General features: G+C 38.5%; 1 protein-coding gene across 10 annotated transcripts in view; it reads left to right on the top strand.

The window, feature by feature from the left end:
• The window catches only part of NFKB1 (nuclear factor kappa B subunit 1), a 125,228-nt gene that overhangs the window by 92,855 nt on the left and 13,593 nt on the right, over window positions 1–18,780 (top strand). For all 10 annotated transcript variants that reach the window (XM_050791911.1, XM_050791903.1, XM_050791902.1 and 7 more), the window contains 5 exons: window positions 8,317–8,460; window positions 9,785–9,874; window positions 11,065–11,259; window positions 12,430–12,571; window positions 15,806–15,920. In XM_050791911.1, coding sequence (XP_050647868.1) covers window positions 8,317–8,460; window positions 9,785–9,874; window positions 11,065–11,259; window positions 12,430–12,571; window positions 15,806–15,920 — 686 coding nt within the window. The remainder of the gene's footprint in view (window positions 1–8,316; window positions 8,461–9,784; window positions 9,875–11,064; window positions 11,260–12,429; window positions 12,572–15,805; window positions 15,921–18,780) is intronic.

Genomic DNA, 18,780 nt, shown 5'->3' with positions numbered 1-18,780 from the left:
GGTATTTCTTAACCTAGAGCCCACTGACCCCCAAAGAGTCTGTGAATAGAAATGTACTTTAATATCATCAGCTTCTTTTGAAATCCTGTTTTGTATTTTACATACTGAAAACCATGATTCTGAGAAGAGATCCATAGAGTTCACCAGACTGCAGAAGGGGCTGTGGCATAAACAAAATTAGAAACCCCTCAGTTGGAGGGAAGTGAGACTGGGAAGGGAGGTCAGTAAAATGATTGCCACGGGGCACCCAGATCCTTGCTGAGGTTGGAAACCGCAAAGGTACAGCAGCAACAAGCCACATGGGTGGGTGTTGGCTCCTGTGAGGGCAAGATGTGATAGGTAATCTTTGAAGAGGGCTTTCCTTTCCTAGAATTCGTGCTGCCACAGGAGCATTTAGAAAACGGTTCTGCAAGTTCTTGTTTCTTTTCTGAGGTTGTGGCCTCTTCATTGTTTGGTCACATTTGTAGTGTATTCTATATCCTGGTGGTTTGAAAACATTGTCAGCACAATAACTTTTCTTTCTTCACATGAGATTTCATACAAAATCCCAGTGTATGGACCTGGTAGGCTTTGGTTAAAATAGGGGTGAAGGGCCCTGCCAGCTTGGCCTTCCAAGAGGCTGTCCCAACTCTCCTCACTTCCCTACCAAGAGCTGCTGGAGGTCTTTTGAATGCTTCTGCCTACACAAAATGATGTGAAAATCACTGCTTTAATTTAAAAGTAGACACAGAAGAAAAATATGAATAATTTTTTTAGACTTTCTGAGGACAAAAATAGATTTCTTCTCCAGAAATATGTCTTCAAATAATGTCAGATTTTGCTAGCACAGAGAATCATGAAGAAAGAAAACCCGGGTTACCTGTGTGTGTATGAACCTAGAAACATTTAAAGCTCAGGTTGGTATCTAGTCTGCCTGTCTCCCTTTCCCAGTGGTATCTATGCCTGGGAAAAGTATGTTACAGCAGGGGCATGTTCAGGTGATTACTTTAATGGTTTCTTATCATAGTAGGAACTATCCGATGCTGGGATTAGAGAATGGGGTCACCTGAAAGTTCAAAATTGCACCTGTATGCTTCATGCACATACCTTCCAGGCTGTCATTGATTAAAAGCTTCATACAATACAAAGTATAAGAACTGTCTGGAGAAATACTTACCCATTGAGCTCTGAAGGAAAGAATAGACAACATATATATATGAGGACAACAAATTACTTTATTCTATAGAAACCTTCTGGATTATAAAAACTCAAGATAATAGGACCAAGGAGAAATAATCTGGCCAGGCAATGTAACTGGTCAGAAAAGTAGTAGGCCATTTAACATTGAAGTAGATAGAAATGGATCCAAACTATACAACCCAGGGAAACATTGTATACATTTCTCAGAAGTCATTGAACACACTTTCCCTTACCCCCGGTCTCTGTAGTCATTCCCTATCTCATTGCCTAATTTTATATTCTTCATTATTTTTATCAATATGTAAACTTGTCTTATCTATTTATTTATGGGTCTGTTGTCTTCCTACCACCCCAAGTACAAAGAATCTTCTTTAGGTCATAGGCCATCTAGAACAATATAGGTTGCATAGAAAATGCTCATTAAGTATCTGTGTACTGACTTACTGATTTACCAGCCAAGCTGCCATCCTCATCTATAAGGCTGGTAATATGTTGATTATCATCAAGTAAGATGTTAGACATAAATATAAAACATTATACAGAACCAGCCCTGAGCTCTGCATCCTCTATGGTCATCGACATTGTACTTCACAAAAACTTTTTGGAGATGGTTGGGTCCAGGGGAGACAATTGAAATAATCAGGAGAAAGATGATTGGCAAGGAAGGAAGATAGTTGAGGAACTGCTGTACAAAACCAAAAAAAAAGACCATAATGATTTTTCAATCTGGAAGATGGAGATTAGGGATAAACAGAATCATAATCTTTAAATTATGAAAAGTATGGCCAAGATAAATGCAGGCACCTTTACTGGTAAACTGAAACCTGAAAAGTGAGAATGAGGTACTTTTAAGGCACATGCACAGGAATAGATAGCAAACACTGGGAGATTATCCATATTTGTGAATTAAACTATTATAGGCATCAACTATTATGCGAAGTCACTGATTATTAAAGTCATTGGTTATTATTACGCAAAGCTATTTTGGAGTGTTTTCAAAAGAATGACAGCCTAACATAATGAAAACGTTACTGCACTTTGAGACTGATCTTGACTCTGTTCTGACCTCAGATAAGCCACCTAACCCTTCCTAGCTTCAGTTTCCTCTCCTGCAAAAGGAGAACTTGTAGTAAGTGGCCGCTTCGGTTCCTTCTAAAATAGGTTGATGTTTCATAGTACATCCCCTGGTGCCATTGTCAAAAACAGACCGCAAGGATAAATGATCCCCTGAACATGGAGTGTGAAGGTCTCCATATTCAATTCTGTGGAGATTCAGACAGCAGGTTCTTTTATAAAGCTTATGTGGAATGTTCTGTATTCGTTTCTTGTCATTGGAATCTTACTGGCTGTGTTATAATTGATATTTTGCCTTTAAAATTCCCATTTTACAGCGAAATACAGCCAATAAATATCTGTCTGCTTTAAAAGGTAAAAGGAATACATAGAAAATACTAACTAGTCTCTTTGCTGGAATCCATGTCAATAGATAACATTTATTTCTGAAGATAAATAAGTTGTCTGCTTCCCTCTTGTGTTTCATATGTCTGCAGTGAACAGTCATGAGTATAGCTGTAAATTAGTTATAACTGATGGGGAAATTATAAATCTGAATCTAAAAATATTTGATAAGGAAGTCATTAAAGTTTCTCCACTTCAAGGTCATCCCCCTTCTAGTGGAAGCATATTTTTCTCAAAATTTGGCAACCTTGGTTTTTTTTGTTTTTTGTTTTCCTAGGAAGTCTGGACATGTTCAGCTTTTGAATAACTATTAAAGCGTACTTTGTTACCCTACTTTCCCGTGCTTCATCTTTCAACTGCAGTTAGATGATCATGAGATAATCAGTAAACAGCGACCCTGAGATAATCAGTAAACAGAGACCTTCTTTCTAGCCCTAAGATGACTGAAACAACCACAGAATTAGAAATAATCGAAGCTCTTTCTGAACATAAGCATGACAAAACTGACACAGAAGCATCAGAAATAGAACAATTGTTAAGGATTCAGCTCCTGATCAAAAAAAGAATACCTCATTGACTTTATTTAATTTGAAAAAATGAAATAAAACCCCCTTAACTGCTCTAGCCCAAAAAAGAGAAGACAGAAAAACAAAATATATGATAGAAAAAGAAGAGAAAGAAAGGGAAACAGAAAGAAGAAACAAGAAGACAGTAACACCACATAGGCAGTGACGGAACTCAAAAGGGCATTGGGGCTGGTGAGAAGCACAGATAGTGAGAAACAGAAAGATGAAAACAAAACAAACAAAAAGAAATAAAGGCAATCAAAAGTCTCAGAGGGCATCACTGTATTGTAGTCAAATAGTAGTCTTAGACTTTTAGCCCCCCGTATCTCATCAGTCACCAGAGGTTACAGACCCCTCGTTTACTGTGTTTCTGGCATCTACCCCATGTTTTATTACCATGGTGACCACTAAGGAATGGGCCTCCATCACTTATGTCTGCACTGTCTCTGCCTCTCACTTTGACTCTTTAGTATGTCCCACACACAAGTAAAAGATGAACTTCCTAAAATACCATCCTATTTCCCTGTTCAAAAACATTCAGCAGCTGTCTTGCATATAAGTTCATTCTCCAGGTGCTCCACAGTGTTGTCCCATTTCTCAAGAATTCCTTATACAGTCATACCTTGTTTCATTGTACTTTGCAGATACTGTGATTTTTACAAATTGAAGGTTTGTGGCAATAGTGTCAAGAAAGTCTATTGGTGCCATTTTTCCCACAGCATGTACTCACTTTATGTCTCTATGTCACATTTTGGTAATTCTCTCAATATTTGAAACTTTTCCATGATTATTATATCTGTTATGGTGGTCTGTGAACAGTGATCTTTGATGTTTTGGGGTATCACAGATAGTGTCCATATAAAATGGCAAACTTAATCGATAAATGTTGTGTGTGTTCTGACTGCTCTACTGACTGGCCATTCCTCCATCTCTCTCCCTCTCCTCAGGCTTCCCTATTCCCTGTCACATAACCATATGGAAATTAGGCCAATTAATAACCCTACAGCGGCCTCCAAGTGTTCAAGTGAAAGGAAAAGTCACACCTCTCACTTGAAATCAAAAGCCAAAAATGATTAAGCTCAGTGAGGAAGGCATGTCAAAAGCTGAGATAAGCCCAAAGCTAGGCCTCTTGTGCCAGTTAGCCAAGAATGCAAAAGAACATTTCTTGAAGGAAATTATAAGTGCTACTCTAGTGAACCCACAAATGATAAGAAAGCACAACAGCCTTGTTACTGATATGAAGGTTTTAGTGGTCTGAGTAGAAGATCAAACCAGCCACAAGATTCCCTTTTACCAAAGCCTAATCCAGAGCAAGGCCTTAACTCTCTTCAATTCTATGATGGCTTAGAGAGGTGAGGAAGCTGCAGAAAAAAAGTTGAAAGCTAGCAGAGGTTGTTGATTCATGAGGTTTAAAAGAGAAGCCATCTCCGTAACATAAAAGTGCAAGGTGAAGCAACAAATGCTAACAGAGAAGCTGCAGCAAGTTATCCAGGAGATCTAGTTCGGAAAATTGATGAAGGTAGCCACACCAAACAGATTTTCAGTGTACAAGAAACAACATTCCATTGGAAGAAGATGACATCTAGGACTTTCATAACTAGAGAGAAGTAAAAATGCCTGGCTTCAAAGCTTTTAAAAACAGGCTGACTCTCAGGAGGTTGAGGTGGGAGGATCACTTGAACACAAAAGGTCGAGGCTGCAGTGAGCTATGATTGCACCACTGCACTCCAGCCTGGGTATTGTCTCAAAAAAAAAGAAAAGAAAAGAAAAAGAAAAAAGCTGACTTTCTTGTTAAGAGTTAATGCAGCTGGTGACTTTAAATTGAAGCCAGTGCGCATTTATCATTCTGAAAAATCCTAGAGCTCTTAAGAATTATGCTAAATCTACTCTGCCTTTGCTCTGTAAATGGAACAAGAAAACCTGGATGATAGCACATCTGTTTACAGCATGGTTTACTGAATATTTTTAAACCCACTGTTGAGACCTACTGCTCTGAGAAAAAAAAAAAAAAAAGATTCCTTTCAAAATGGTAGTGCTCATTGACAATGCACCCGGTCACCCAAGAGCTCTGAAGGAGATGTTTTCATGCCTACTAACAGCCATTCTGCAGCCCATGGATCAAAAAGTAATTTTGGCTTTCAGTCTCATTGTTTAAGAAATACATTCTGTAAGGCTGTACCTGCTATAGATAGTGATTACTCTGATGAATCTGGGCAAAGTAAATTGAAAACCCTGTGGAAAGGATTTACCATTCTAGATGCCATTGAGCACATTTGTAATTCATTGAAGGAGGTCAAAATAGCTACATGAATAAGAATTTGGAATAAATTGACTCCAGCCCTCATGGGTGACACTGAGGGGTTCAAGGCTTCAGTGGAGGAAGTAACAGCAGATGTGGTGGAAATAGCAAGAGAATGAGAAGTGGAGCCTGAAGATGGGACTGAACTGCTGCTCATGATTTAACTTTCATGGATAGGAATTGTTCCTTATGGATGAGCAAAGAAAGTAGTTTCTTGAGATAGAATCTACTCCTGGAGAAGATGCTGTGAACATTGTTGAAATGACAATAATTTAGAATATTCCTTAAACTTGTTTACAATCCCACCAACAGTGTAAAAGTGTTCCTATTTCTCCACATCCTCTCCAGCACCTGTTGTTTCCTGACTTTTTAATGATTGCCATTCTAACTGGTGTGAGATGGTATCTCATTGTGGTTTTGATTTGCATTTCTCTGATGGCCAGTGATGATGAGCATTTTTTCATGTGTCTGTTGGCTGTATGAATGTCTTCTTTTGAGAAATGTCTGTTCATGTCCTTTGCCCACTTTTTGATGGGGTTGTTTGTTTTTTTCTTGTAAATTTGTTTGAGTTCTTTGTAGGTTCTGGATATTAGCCCTTTGTCAGATGAGTAGATTGCAAAAATTTTCTCCCATTCTGTAGGTTGCCTGTTCACTCTGATGGTAGTGTCTTTTGCTGTGCAGAAGCTCTTTAGTTTAATGAGATCCCATTTGTCAATTTTGGCTTTTGCTGCCGTTGCTTTTGGTGTTTTAGACATGAAATCTTTGCCCATGCCTATGTCCTGAATGGTACTACCTAGGTTTTCCTCTAGGATTTTTATGGTATTAGGTCTAACATTTAAGTCTCTAATCCATCTTGAATTAATTTTCGTATAAGGAGTAAGGAAAGGATCCAGTTTCAGCTTTCTACTTATGGCTAGCCAATTTTCCCAGCACCATTTATGGAAAACAGTATGGCGATTCCTCAAGGATCTAGAACTAGATGTACCATATGACCCAGCCATCCCATTACTGGGTATATACCCAAAGGATTATAAATTATGCTGCTATAAAGACACATGCACACGTATGTTTATTGCAGCACTATTCACAATAGCAAAGACTTGGAATCAACCCAAATGTCCATCAGTGACAGATTGGATTAAGAAAATGTGGCACATATACACCATGGAATACTATGCAGCCATAAAAAAGGATGAGTTTGAGTCCTTTGTAGGGACTTGGATGCAGCTGGAATCCATCATTCTTAGCAAACTATCACAAGAACAGAAAACCAAACACCGCATGTTCTCACTCATAGGTGGGAACTGAACAATGAGATCACTCGGACTCAGGAAGGGGAACATCACACACCGGGGCCTATCATGGGGAGGGGGGAGGGGGGAGGGATTGCATTGGGAGTTATACCTGATGTAAATGACGAGTTGATGGGTGCAGCACAGCAACATGGCACAAGTATACATATGTAACAAACCTGCACGTTATGCACATGTACCCTACAACTTAAAGTATAATAATAATAAATAAATTTAAAAAAAAAAAAAAAAAAAAAAAAAAAAAAAAGAATATTCCTTAAACTTAATAAAGCAGCAGCAGGGTTTGAGAGAATTGACCCTCATGTGGAAGGAAGTTCAAACTGTGGATAAAATACCGTCAAACAGCATTGTATACTATGGAGAAATCTTTGTGAAAGAAAGAGTCAGTTGACAGACTTCAACAAATTTCATTGTTGTCTTATTTTTAAAAATTGCCACAACCACCCAGCCTTCAGTAGCCACCACCCTCATCAGTCAGCAGCCATCAACCTCGAGGCAAGACCATCCACCAGTACAAAGATTACAACCTGCTGTAGGCTCAGGTGATTGTTAGCCTGTTTTAGCAATAAAGTGTTTTTAATTAAGATATGTACATTGCTTCTTTTTAAGACATAATTCTATTGCACACTTAATAGCCTATAGTAGAGTGTAAACGTAACTTTTTTGTGTACTGGGAAACCAAAAACATCATGTGACTTGGTTTATTGCAGTAATGTGGAATTGAACCTTTCAATATCTCAGAGGCATGCCTGTATTAAACTTTCACTTCAGCCAAACTTATCTACTCCTGTTCTCATAAGCGCCCCGTGTACGTCTTTCCTTCATTATTGTTTTCCTCCATATCCCCTTCCCAGAACATCTTCCTTTTTCCTCCTCTTATATAAAATTGATTTTGAGAAGCCATTCCTGAATTTCCCATCCCCCAGTGACCTCCTAAAAGGTTTTCCTGAAACTCCTAGAACACTGATCTGCACCATGAATTTAATGTATGTAGTGTTATAGTGCTGTCTCACTAAGTCTTTCCCCCACTATCTTAAAATTATGTTGGAGGGTTCTTGACAGCAAAGACATTATGTCATGCTTTTTTTTATTTCCAACATTTAGCTCATTGTAGATGCATAATAAATGTTAACTTATTAACATGAGTTATTTTGTGTGACCAAGCAAAAGGGTCAATAATTTTTTATTCAATATCTTCAGTATCTTTTTGATGGACAATCGAATATTTCACTAGTTTTAACAACACTGGGCACTGAAGAAACTGTTGTAGAGTGGATTTGGGTGTGTACTGCTCTGTGGTCTCTTTGGAGCTAGCTTTCAGCATTCATACCCATTGGAATAAATATAATGCTTCTTGAAATTTAGCATCTCTTCCTCTTTGAGTGCTTTCTATTTCCCTTTAAGATGTTTAAAAATACCATTAGAATCAGTGGTCTTTCTGTGGCTAGTGGTGGGACCGAATCAATCTTTTCTCCTCTGGTTTCTCTTCCTTTAAATACAGATAAAGAAGAAGTACAGAGGAAACGGCAGAAGCTCATGCCCAATTTTTCGGATAGTTTCGGCGGTGGGAGTGGCGCTGGAGCTGGAGGCGGAGGCATGTTTGGTAGTGGCGGTGGAGGAGGGGGCACTGGAAGTACAGGGCCAGGTACAAAAACACCTATTCTTTCTAAAACTTTTTCATATTGGAGAGGGTAGAATTTTCTTTTCTTTGGTTTCTGAGTGTGTCTGTGAGTTGAGTGGCTATGATATTATTGAGTATATTAATTAAAATTTCCTGACAAATGTCAATTTATTTTTCAAAGAAATCTATGTTCATTTTACAATATGTAGGTAATCTCAAAAGCCTTTAAGAAGAAAAAAGGTACCCCAAAGCCAGTTTTTAATGAGTACCTCCCTAAACATTTTAGTATATTTCTCTTTTATGTTTTTTGATTTGGTTGTCTTGTTTTTGTTTGGAAACATTGAAAAAATTTTATATCATACATACCACAATATAGCTATATATTAAACATCTCTATATAATACATTGTAGAAAATTTGAAAATACATAAAATCTGCCAAAGGTTAACTACTACTATTTTTTATGTATATGTTATAGTAGATACTTATGAATTTTCCCCTGAATACAACTGTGATCACCATCATGCATTTTATTTTAATTCATTTATTTGTAATACTATTTTACTATCATTTGCACCATGACTGTATGTATAGAGTCATATGTGCAATGTTTACCTGAGATGTTAACATAAACATTTCCTCCAGTAATATGAACTTTACCTAAGCGTAAATTTTAAGCATCATTTTAATGACTCATTTCCTCAAGTGAACAAACCATAGAATAACTTACTTACATGTAGTTTCCTGTTTTCTATGTAAAATGCTATACTGAACTCCTATCCACATAACTTTTCATTTTATTCCAGATTACTTTTGTAAATTAGAGTCTTTGTAGTAAAGTTACTGTGTCAGAGGGCATGACATCTAATGCCAGCTGCTTCCCCAAAGAGTTGTACCAGCTTGTGCTTCCACCAAAAATGCCTAGGAGTGAACAGTGGTGGCCATTTTTCCATTGAGGAGTCAGTATGTTTTTCTGTGCTTTGTTTGATTTAGTTTTTTTCCTCAAGGGGTTATTTTAATGTTTTCTATGTAGGCAAGTCTGAGTTTGGTTGGTGACCCTCACTATTAGCCTCTCCCCTTCACATAGGAGTGGAGGCTTTCTCCATCGCAACCACTCCCCAAATCTGGGGTGCTGTCAGAGTTGCCAAAATGTAAACTTTATCAAAGTGGAATTCTGATGGTCCCATGACCCCCACCATGTGTCTTCGTCTCAACAGAAGCACCACGTGTAGGCACAGTACTGTCCTTTCACACCAAAGGCTGTGCTCACCTGACAGACAGACACTAAGTTGTGCTGAGTCTTGTAAAGTATCTTCATGATGTTTCATTTGTTTTACTTGCCATTTCAGGGTATAGCTTCCCGCACTATGGATTTCCTACTTATGGTGGGATTACCTTCCATCCTGGAACTACTAAATCTAATGCTGGGATGAAGCATGGTAAGTAATGCTTTATTCTTAATACCAAGAAAGGAAAAAAATAATCCTAAAAAAAATAGATTTAAAAAAAATTTTTAAATTTTTAAAAATTTTTTTTTAAATCTATCACAACAGTATTATTGTCTTGAAAAATAATTGATTAATGCAAATAAACTGAGAAGATACTTTTTCCAAAAGATATTATTTCCTGTGGCTAGTATAAACTCTGTTCCTTGTTTATATTTTATATATTTCCTTCGTAAGTGGCATGAACAGAGGAAAGAAAAGAGCATTGAAAAGAGATATACAGAGACCTGACTATTCAAACGTTTTAAACATCACCAAACTTATGTCTTCTCTCTCTCGTTTTCTCAGATAGTACACTTCTGAAATCATTTTGAGTTTTATAGGGTTTGTCTTTTCCCATCAAGTCATCACCTGAGAAGCTGCAGTTAAACCACGTGTTGATAGTTTACATTACAGGTCCATTCTAGTGTACCCATGGAAGAAATAATACTATAAAGAAGTCTTCCCATTTATTGAATACCTATTTTTGTGCCAAGTGCTTTTACATGTTTTAACTGTTATCTTCATGACTGCACTATATGGAAAATAGTATCTCCATTTTGCACACAAAAGACACCAAAGTTCAGAAATGTTTATACTCACTGAAGGCACACAGAAGTTAGTGGCAGAACAAGAATTTGAAGCAGGTCTCCACTATAAAAGCTAGATGCTCTCATAGTGTCTGTCAGATAACATAGTTGAACCTGAAAGAGGATGATCAGGAATGCTACACTGGATAGCTCCCATACTAAAGAATGTGAATTGACAACACGTCTTTATGACTTGCTTTGTTCATTAGCGTTAGGAAAAAACTGCTCTGCTTTCAAGAACTTTAAAAATTCAACTTTTCTGCAATTGACAGAAGAGCTTTATTTCATTTTTCTCCTTTACAAGTAAATAAGCAAAATGAGATCTAAGATTTTAGAAGTATACTAAAAATGGTTTTTAGAATTGAGTTTAGAATATCTCCAAAACATGGTATTTATGATATGACCATTTTTAAAAGAATTTTAAATTATTATTTTTCTTTTCCTTTTGCAGCAAACTTGCCTCTTACCTTTATCTGACCTGCATTGGAATAGTGAATTATCACTAAATTAATACATTTTACTGAGAAAAATCTGATGTTTTTGCATTTTTCTTAGGAACCATGGACACTGAATCTAAAAAGGACTCTGAAGGTTGTGACAGAAGTGATGACAGAAACACTGTAAACCTCTTTGGGAAAGTCATTGAAACCACAGAGCACAATCAGGAGCCCAGCGAGGCCACTGATGGGAATGGTGAGGTCACTCTAACGTATGCAACAAGAGCAAAAGAAGAGAGTGCTAGGGTTCAGGGTAAGTGAGCACACAAATTACGTTCTATTGGTTGACTGGGGAGGGGTCAGTCCTAGGTGTAGAAAAGTATCTGCTAATCTGAAGATGACATATCAATATCTAGTTTAGCGTACTCTTCAAAGTTCTGTATGTCTTTGGAAGAGCATATGTCAGATCATTTTATTCACACTGGGATTTCCATTTTTGCTCTGTTATCTTTGAATGTAAAGTACAGAAATTTACATGTACATTCTCCAGTCATAATCATGCAGTTTTAGGGTATTGTGAGAGATAATCAACTTCTTTTCTGGCACAGATAGAGAAGTATTTCTACAAGCTTAATAGTCACCCTCTCTAGATTCTGGCTTAACCATCATACTGAAATAGAACTTTGCCTTAAAATAGGAACTTTTCTTTTTATCTTGTTGCCCTCTTTGAACAAGTAGGATTAGGAGAAAATGTACTTTTGCGTTTACTCTGAACCAATACTTATTAGCATATGTGTCATGATTCTAGGTCATCCTAGATCGTACTAAGAAGACATCTGTAAAAGCAATTAGAGTTGGTGGCCACATGTGGTATCTATCACATATGCCTTTTTTTTACACCCCTTTAAAAATGTATAAGCCATGATTAGCTAGGGAGCTATATGAAAAGCCGAGTATAAACAGGTTTTGGCCCAAAGGTCACAACTGCCATTCCCTGACCTTAATGGAACAAACTTTACAAAAACATGAGTGTTTCATGGAAAGTCTCTGTTTATGGCAGAGACGTGTGTTTTTTCACACATTGCCTAACAAGCTAATTGTTAGAGATCCCAATGAAGGATTATTTCACCAAGATATTGGTGATTTAAAATCATGGTAAAATCTAACATTGTTTGGAGATTGTTTTCCTTAAAATAACAGATAATGGTTGTTCCCTTAAAATAACACATTTCTAAACTTTTTCCTCTAACAAACCATACATAGATTCTTTAAGATCAATCTCTAACTATATTTGTCAGTGACCCAATGTCCAATTCTGCTTTTTCTAGTCAACACAATCCAAAAGCATTGAAAGAGCATTTTCAACTAAAATGATGTGTCAAGGTGTCAGAACACTGATGCTGGTCAGTTTGGCCTTGAGCATGCCATACCCATAAAACAAAAGTAGGAACACTCAACTATGATTGTGGTCATTGCCTTACAGATAACCTCTTTCTAGAGAAGGCTATGCAGCTTGCAAAGAGGCATGCCAATGCCCTTTTCGACTACGCAGTGACAGGAGACGTGAAGATGCTGCTGGCCGTCCAGCGCCATCTCACTGCCGTGCAGGATGAGAATGGGGACAGGTAAGTCAGGATTTTTTGGATGATAGGTTGTTCTGGGTAGGGAAAAAGAAGAGCATCATATAATGCATGCTGACTAGAGATAAAAATAATTGTTCAAATGTATTGAGTCCTCTAACTGGCACGATCAAGAAAACTAGTGTGAATAAGGTAAAGCAGCACAATTTGCTGCTCCATCCTGCTGCTGTCATCTGTTGGAATCTGTAGTAGCTGGAGGATTCATCTAAGAGTGAATCTCTCTGGGCAAGCAAACTAAGATGTGTATAGGTAATGGTACTTTTTGAAAAGCCTCGCTTTGTTTATTGAAATAATATTTGGAGAATTGTTAAGAGTCCTACCAAATCCCTGAAACCTTGTTATCCCAGCTGCATATTTATAATGACAGTGTACTCAAGAAAAAGCTCAATAAAGGCAGCAACAACAACGGAAAGATTAAGAGGGACTGGTCATTCTTTCCCAGTTACTGGTTTCTTCTCTACTACCTCTTCTGGTGGTCACCAGTCTGTGACTGGTTCAGACTTTTGTGACTGCTCCAGCCCATGCGTGGGAGTCGAACATTCCAAACACCATGCCTTCCATTCCTGCTATTACTGAGATTGTATTTGCAAAGCCACCTGGCTTCTTTCTAAAACAGTTCTCTTAGTCCTTTCATTGAGACTTCTAAAGTATCTCGAAAGCCTATAAAAATAACAAGAAACAGCAGCCTTCACATTCAAGTCAAGTGCCTTATCTAAAACCTTCCTAAAATAGCATCAACACAGAGAAATCCTTTTCTGTGGAAGAGCTCTTGAGTGCTGTGTTTTAGACCTCAGTTTAAAAATTAAACCAAGCACTTTAGGAAAGTAACAACCTCAGGGTTTCAAGCAGAGACACCTTTGTTCTCGTTCCTTGCAACGTAACCAAGGATGTGGTATAACCACTGGCCTTGTTATACAGTATGAGAGGCACCAGTACAACCTTCTTGGTGTAAGGCCATGAACAGCAGAATGCTTTTTCAGGGTTAAATAATCCAGTTAGCATTCAATAGCATACAACCACAAGAAAAAGCAGTTAACTAAGACAGGATAGCAGTGTTTCAAGTGGCATTTCCAGGGACCTGTTGAATTGATAAGTCTAAGAAGATGAGCACGTGCAGGTTAGAAAGGAAGTGCTGATATCTGAAGGGGGGATTGTAGGAAGGGATACAAGGCGAGGCACGTGCAAGTTCCCTCCTAAGACCCAAGCACGCTCACACAAGCCGGCTCTCAGAGAGGCCACAGAGGTGGGACTTGGAGAGACCAAAGGATCCTCAGAAGAGTGTAGGTAAAGGGCAGCTTTTGGCCATCACAGCCCAAGTCTCTTGTTTTAATTCAGTCCATCATATTTGGCTAATAGTCTGAGTCCTGTGGCTGTTAGTCATCATAGAAAATACAATAAAGAAAAGTATATAAAACTTCTGCTATTGGGGAAATTCCCGTAAGGGTGTGAGGATTTGAGGGGGAGGGGGAATGTACTTCTGCTATGAAATGCTGAGCTGCACATGGAAATTTTCGGGCAGTTTTAGAAGTATGACCTTTTTCTTGGTATATGTGCATCATGTCTATGTCAGAGTTTAGGCCCTGTTCAGAAGTCTTCTTCCAGTATCACATTTCAAGAAGCAATAGTGAAACCCTGAGATCATCCATTTTAAAATATTTCTCAAGTAGCAAAATCACAATTTAGTTTTTTAGGCTCTTCTGTGCCAGTGTTAATCCCAAGTACGATATACTTGCTATTGCTAAGGAAGAGGCTTGAGTAAAGTGGCACCTGATAGCTTATTTTAGAGAAGATCCAGCCTGTACCTCATGTCCCAGATGTAGTTTTGCTGTGAGATGCTTTAGTGTGCTCTGCACCTCAATCTGTCCATGCTCTGGAGTGGTTATCTTCTTAGACATTCATCTGCACGTCTTTAGAGCAGTGCACATGTATCCCCTATGGAGGAGGATTGCTTAAGGGATTAAGAGATGGCTTTGGAGTAAGACAGACCTTGGCTTGAATCCCAGCTTCACCACTTATGGCCCTGACTGAGTTATATGAGGCCTACAAGTCTCAGTTTCATTAGCCAAAAAGCGAAGATAATATTACCTACCTCCTAGGATTATTGTTATAATAAAAAGACAATATATATCAAATGCTTAGCATAGTCTGGTAAATCAAAGCTCCCCAAAAATAGTAGCCACTGTTAAAATGATTGTTATTGTTATTGTTTTGAATTTTAATAGTATGTTTTTTAATAATTAAAAGAATTATGCTTCTCTGAGTGATTTTGACACCACCGGTATGTTCAGCCTCGTTAGTGTAAGCTCTTAGGTTCCTTCTATCATTCTTATTTTTGTGCCCCTACTGCATGCTAGGGCTGTAAGATTGACTCAGACAGAACCTGCCCCAGAGATGACAGGACAGAGAAAGAGAAAAATGTGTAGAAAACTGCAGTTGCATAACCAAGCAGTAAATTTGGGAGGGACAACTTGCTCCACCTAGGAGGTTAGGAAAGTATTCTCTGAGGATGTCAGGTTTGAACTGGAATATAAAGGATGGAGTAGGCATTGTTCAGGCAGAAGAAAGGAGCAAAAACATTCCAGGTAGAGGGAATATTTGCCAGAATGTTTGCAGGAGTGGCGGGAAATAAAATCACTTTGTTTCTTCACAAGTTTACTGCAAGAATTTTCTTCCAGTAGTTAAAAGCTTTACACCATTCTCCCCTCTTGGGATCTAGAAAGATCTTTAAAAAGCCACCGCAGTGTATTTTGGAGGAGGGCAACAGGACTAGGTGAGATAACTAAGTTTTCTGAACAATTCCTAGTGCCAGGCATTCATTTTACATAAAATCTGTGTGTCAGGAAAAGTCAGGGGGAAAGGTAGAGGAGAAAACCATCCAAAGCCATAGTATAGAGGTAGAATTGGGATTTAAGCTTAGATACTTCTGGGCTGGAAGCCTCAGTGTGTTTATGCATCAAGGGGTCAGACGTGAATGCTCCCAGAGGCCAGGCAGGTACCACAAATAACATAACAGCTTTGGGCAGACAGTTGGGATGGACGGGTCCTCTGGAGACAGCATCCCACCTCAGATTCAATACATTTTATAGATTCAAAACATTTTAGGGCCAAATAAAACTAGGTATGAGAACAGATTCCATCTTTGAATCTAATCACATCTTGGGAATCTTTTCTTTTTCATTAACATTTTAGTTAATTATTGCCACTGTGTTTTCATTCCAGTGTCTTACACTTAGCAATCATCCACCTTCATTCTCAACTTGTGAGGGATCTACTAGAAGTCACATCTGGTTTGATTTCTGATGACATTATCAACATGAGAAATGACCTGTACCAGGTAAGCCAAAATCTCAAGAAAACAACTGAAGAAAAATCCGTAGTTTACTTTTTCTTTTGTATGTTTGGGTGCATGTTATTTTTAGTAATGTTAAGAGTAGCAAAAATAAAAACAAACCCTTGTAGGTAATATCTAAAATCCCATTAGTTGAGAATGTTACCTTATGATTTAGGATCCTTTGATCTGTGGGTATAACAGCCATCAAGCCACAATGAAATTCAGCATCCCACTGGGGGAAGGCAAACTTTAAACTTTAGAAATCAAAGAGTTTTTTCATTTAAGAGGGAGAAACTAGAGTAAAAATGTCACGTCTGTCAAGAAAAATAAAGTTAAAAAAAGGCTTGAAAAGCCAGTAATTTATAATAATTTTGGAGTCTACTGAAACATATGTTGACAATATCCAGATTAAATGTATATCAAATAAAGCGTTCTGAAATCACCACACAGAAAGGTTAAAAGTTTGCTTGAGGAGGAAAAGGTGTCTTCCAAAAGCAGAAAGACAGCTCCAAGTGAGGAAAAGTGGGAACACCAAAGTTTTGCCCAAATCGGGTTTTCTTAGGAATTAATTAGGTGGGCTGAAAATACAAGTTGAGGAACTGTTTTTTCCAGAGGTCTTCCGACACTGCAAAGGGAGAAGTTAGCTGGAGACACAGCGAGGCTCCCTAATGGGCATGTGCAGAATTCAGGGAGAGGCAAGGAGCCTGGGAGCCACTTGGGCAGAAGCAGAGCTTGGACATTGGTGATGGGAACCCAGTGACCCCAGCCAGACTTTCTGGCTGAGCGACTGCACTGGCATGAAGCCAAGATGGGGTTCGGCTCCTGAGGTTTCCTCCTTCCTGCCCCCGATTGCTTTTCCCACCTCACTATCTTTCCCCTACTCCCACCAGTCTGCTGTATGGGGCTCCTGCCCTTGCCCACTTCTTAGCTTTCCATTTTTCTCCTTTCCTTCATTGACCCAAAGCATCTTCCTCATCCTCCTTGGAGAGATGGTTTGCTGGTTCACGTGTATCTCTCACTCCAAAAATATGGCCAAAATCCTGTGTGATTATTTACTTAGTGAAGGTATTTGTTCCTGCTCTCTCAGTTTTTAAAACAGTGATGTGAATCATTTGTTTCCTCACTTTCAAGGAAAATGCTTTTATTATTTTAAAGAAAATTAATTAAAACTTCATTTTCTTTAAAGAAAATTAAAATATTTATTTTCTTATTTTTATTTCCATTCTTTAAAATGTGCTTTAGGCTAGGTGCGGTGGCTCACACCTGTAATCCCAGCACGTTGGGAGGCTGAGGCAGGCAGATCATGAGGTCCTGGCTAACATGGTGAAACCCCGTCTCTACCACAAAAAAAAAAAAAAAAAAAAAAAAATTAGCCGGGCGTGGTGGCGGGCGCCTATAGTCCCAGCTACTCAGGAGGCTGAGGCAGGAGAATAGTGTGAACCCGGGAGGCAGAGCTTGCAGTGAAGTGAGATCACACCACTGCACTCCAGCCTGGGCAACAGAGCGAGAGTGTCTGAAAAAAATAAAAATTAAAAAAAATGTGCTTTAAAGTGCATTTACAGCAAAACTACTAAATGTTTACATGTGGCTCTTAATAGTTTTTACCTATGACTAGGAAAAAATTAGTAGGTTTCCTGATAGGGGAAAATGACCATTTTTCATTCAATGTAAGTCACCATTAGGCTTCTTCACTGGCTGTTGTGCTTAATGTCAAAGGAAAAGTAAAGTTAGTGACTCTTCACTGTCTGTTAATATAAAATAACTAGTATGAAGTGTGATTGTAGATTTACATTTAAAGGATGTCTTCTTGAAACTTTCATGTCATTTTGGGGGTCATTGGTATTTGGAAAGTCATTTTGCCTGTAAAGCTTGATTCTCGCAGACTTTTGGACTGATTGTTCCTTGTAGTCATCACAAATCTATGAATAAAACTAGGAATGGGACATTGTAGCTTGTCAGTCCTCTTTTCAAACCCTGCTTAAGAGTCATATTCAAGGAATTACTTACTTTATGTTTATGAATAGGATCTGCAAAGGACACAGCACAACAGCAGCACAACAGGATTAGTAGCTGTGTTTTTTTTTTTTTTTTGGAGACGGAGTCTCGCTTTCTCACCCAAGCTGGAGTGCAGTGGCGCGATCTCGGCTCACTGCAACCTCCGCCTCCCAGGTTCAAGCGATTCTCCTGCCTCAGCCTCCTGAGTAGCTGGGATAACAAGAGCTCACCACCACACCCAGCTAATTTTTGTATTTTTAGTGGAGACAGGGTTTCACCGTGTTGGTCTGGCTGGTCTCGAACTCCTGACCTCGTGATCTGCCAGCCTTGGCCTCCCAAAGTGCTGGGATTACAGGCATGAGCCACTGTGTCTGGCCAGTAGCTGTGATTTTTTTATATCCTAAACTCTTTACTGTATCATTTGGTTACATATGTTGAGACTCTCTAGTGTGTTAGAGACAAAAACCCTGAAACCACCACCATTGATACTTCTATCCCTTCTGATTTGGGGACTCTCAGAAGACTCTTATGTCCATTTTTCCCCCACCTTACCACCAGTCTCATTAATGGGCAGTGATTCTGGCTTCCCTAGTATGCCTTCTAGGTCTCAAACACACACCCAGTGGCAACTTTGATTTGAGAATTAGAAACTGCTAAGATTTGAACTCTTGATTATCTGTCATAAAGGTTCTCTAGTAACTATTCTTAATGGAAAATGATACAGTTCTTTAAATAATTTGGATTATTTGGCAATTATCTTAAGCATTCTCCCCAAATACCTTTCACTAATCTTAGTACATTTCTGTGACCATCTGTCATGATCAAATTCCTCTTCCCACCCACCCTCTAGAAACACACTCAAAATAGT

Source organism: Macaca thibetana, chromosome 5 (genome assembly GCF_024542745.1).
Source record: "Macaca thibetana thibetana isolate TM-01 chromosome 5, ASM2454274v1, whole genome shotgun sequence".
Classification (NCBI taxonomy): domain Eukaryota; kingdom Metazoa; phylum Chordata; class Mammalia; order Primates; family Cercopithecidae; genus Macaca; species Macaca thibetana.
Note: the sequence above shows the minus strand (reverse complement) of the source record. Positions and strands in the feature narration are given on the sequence as shown.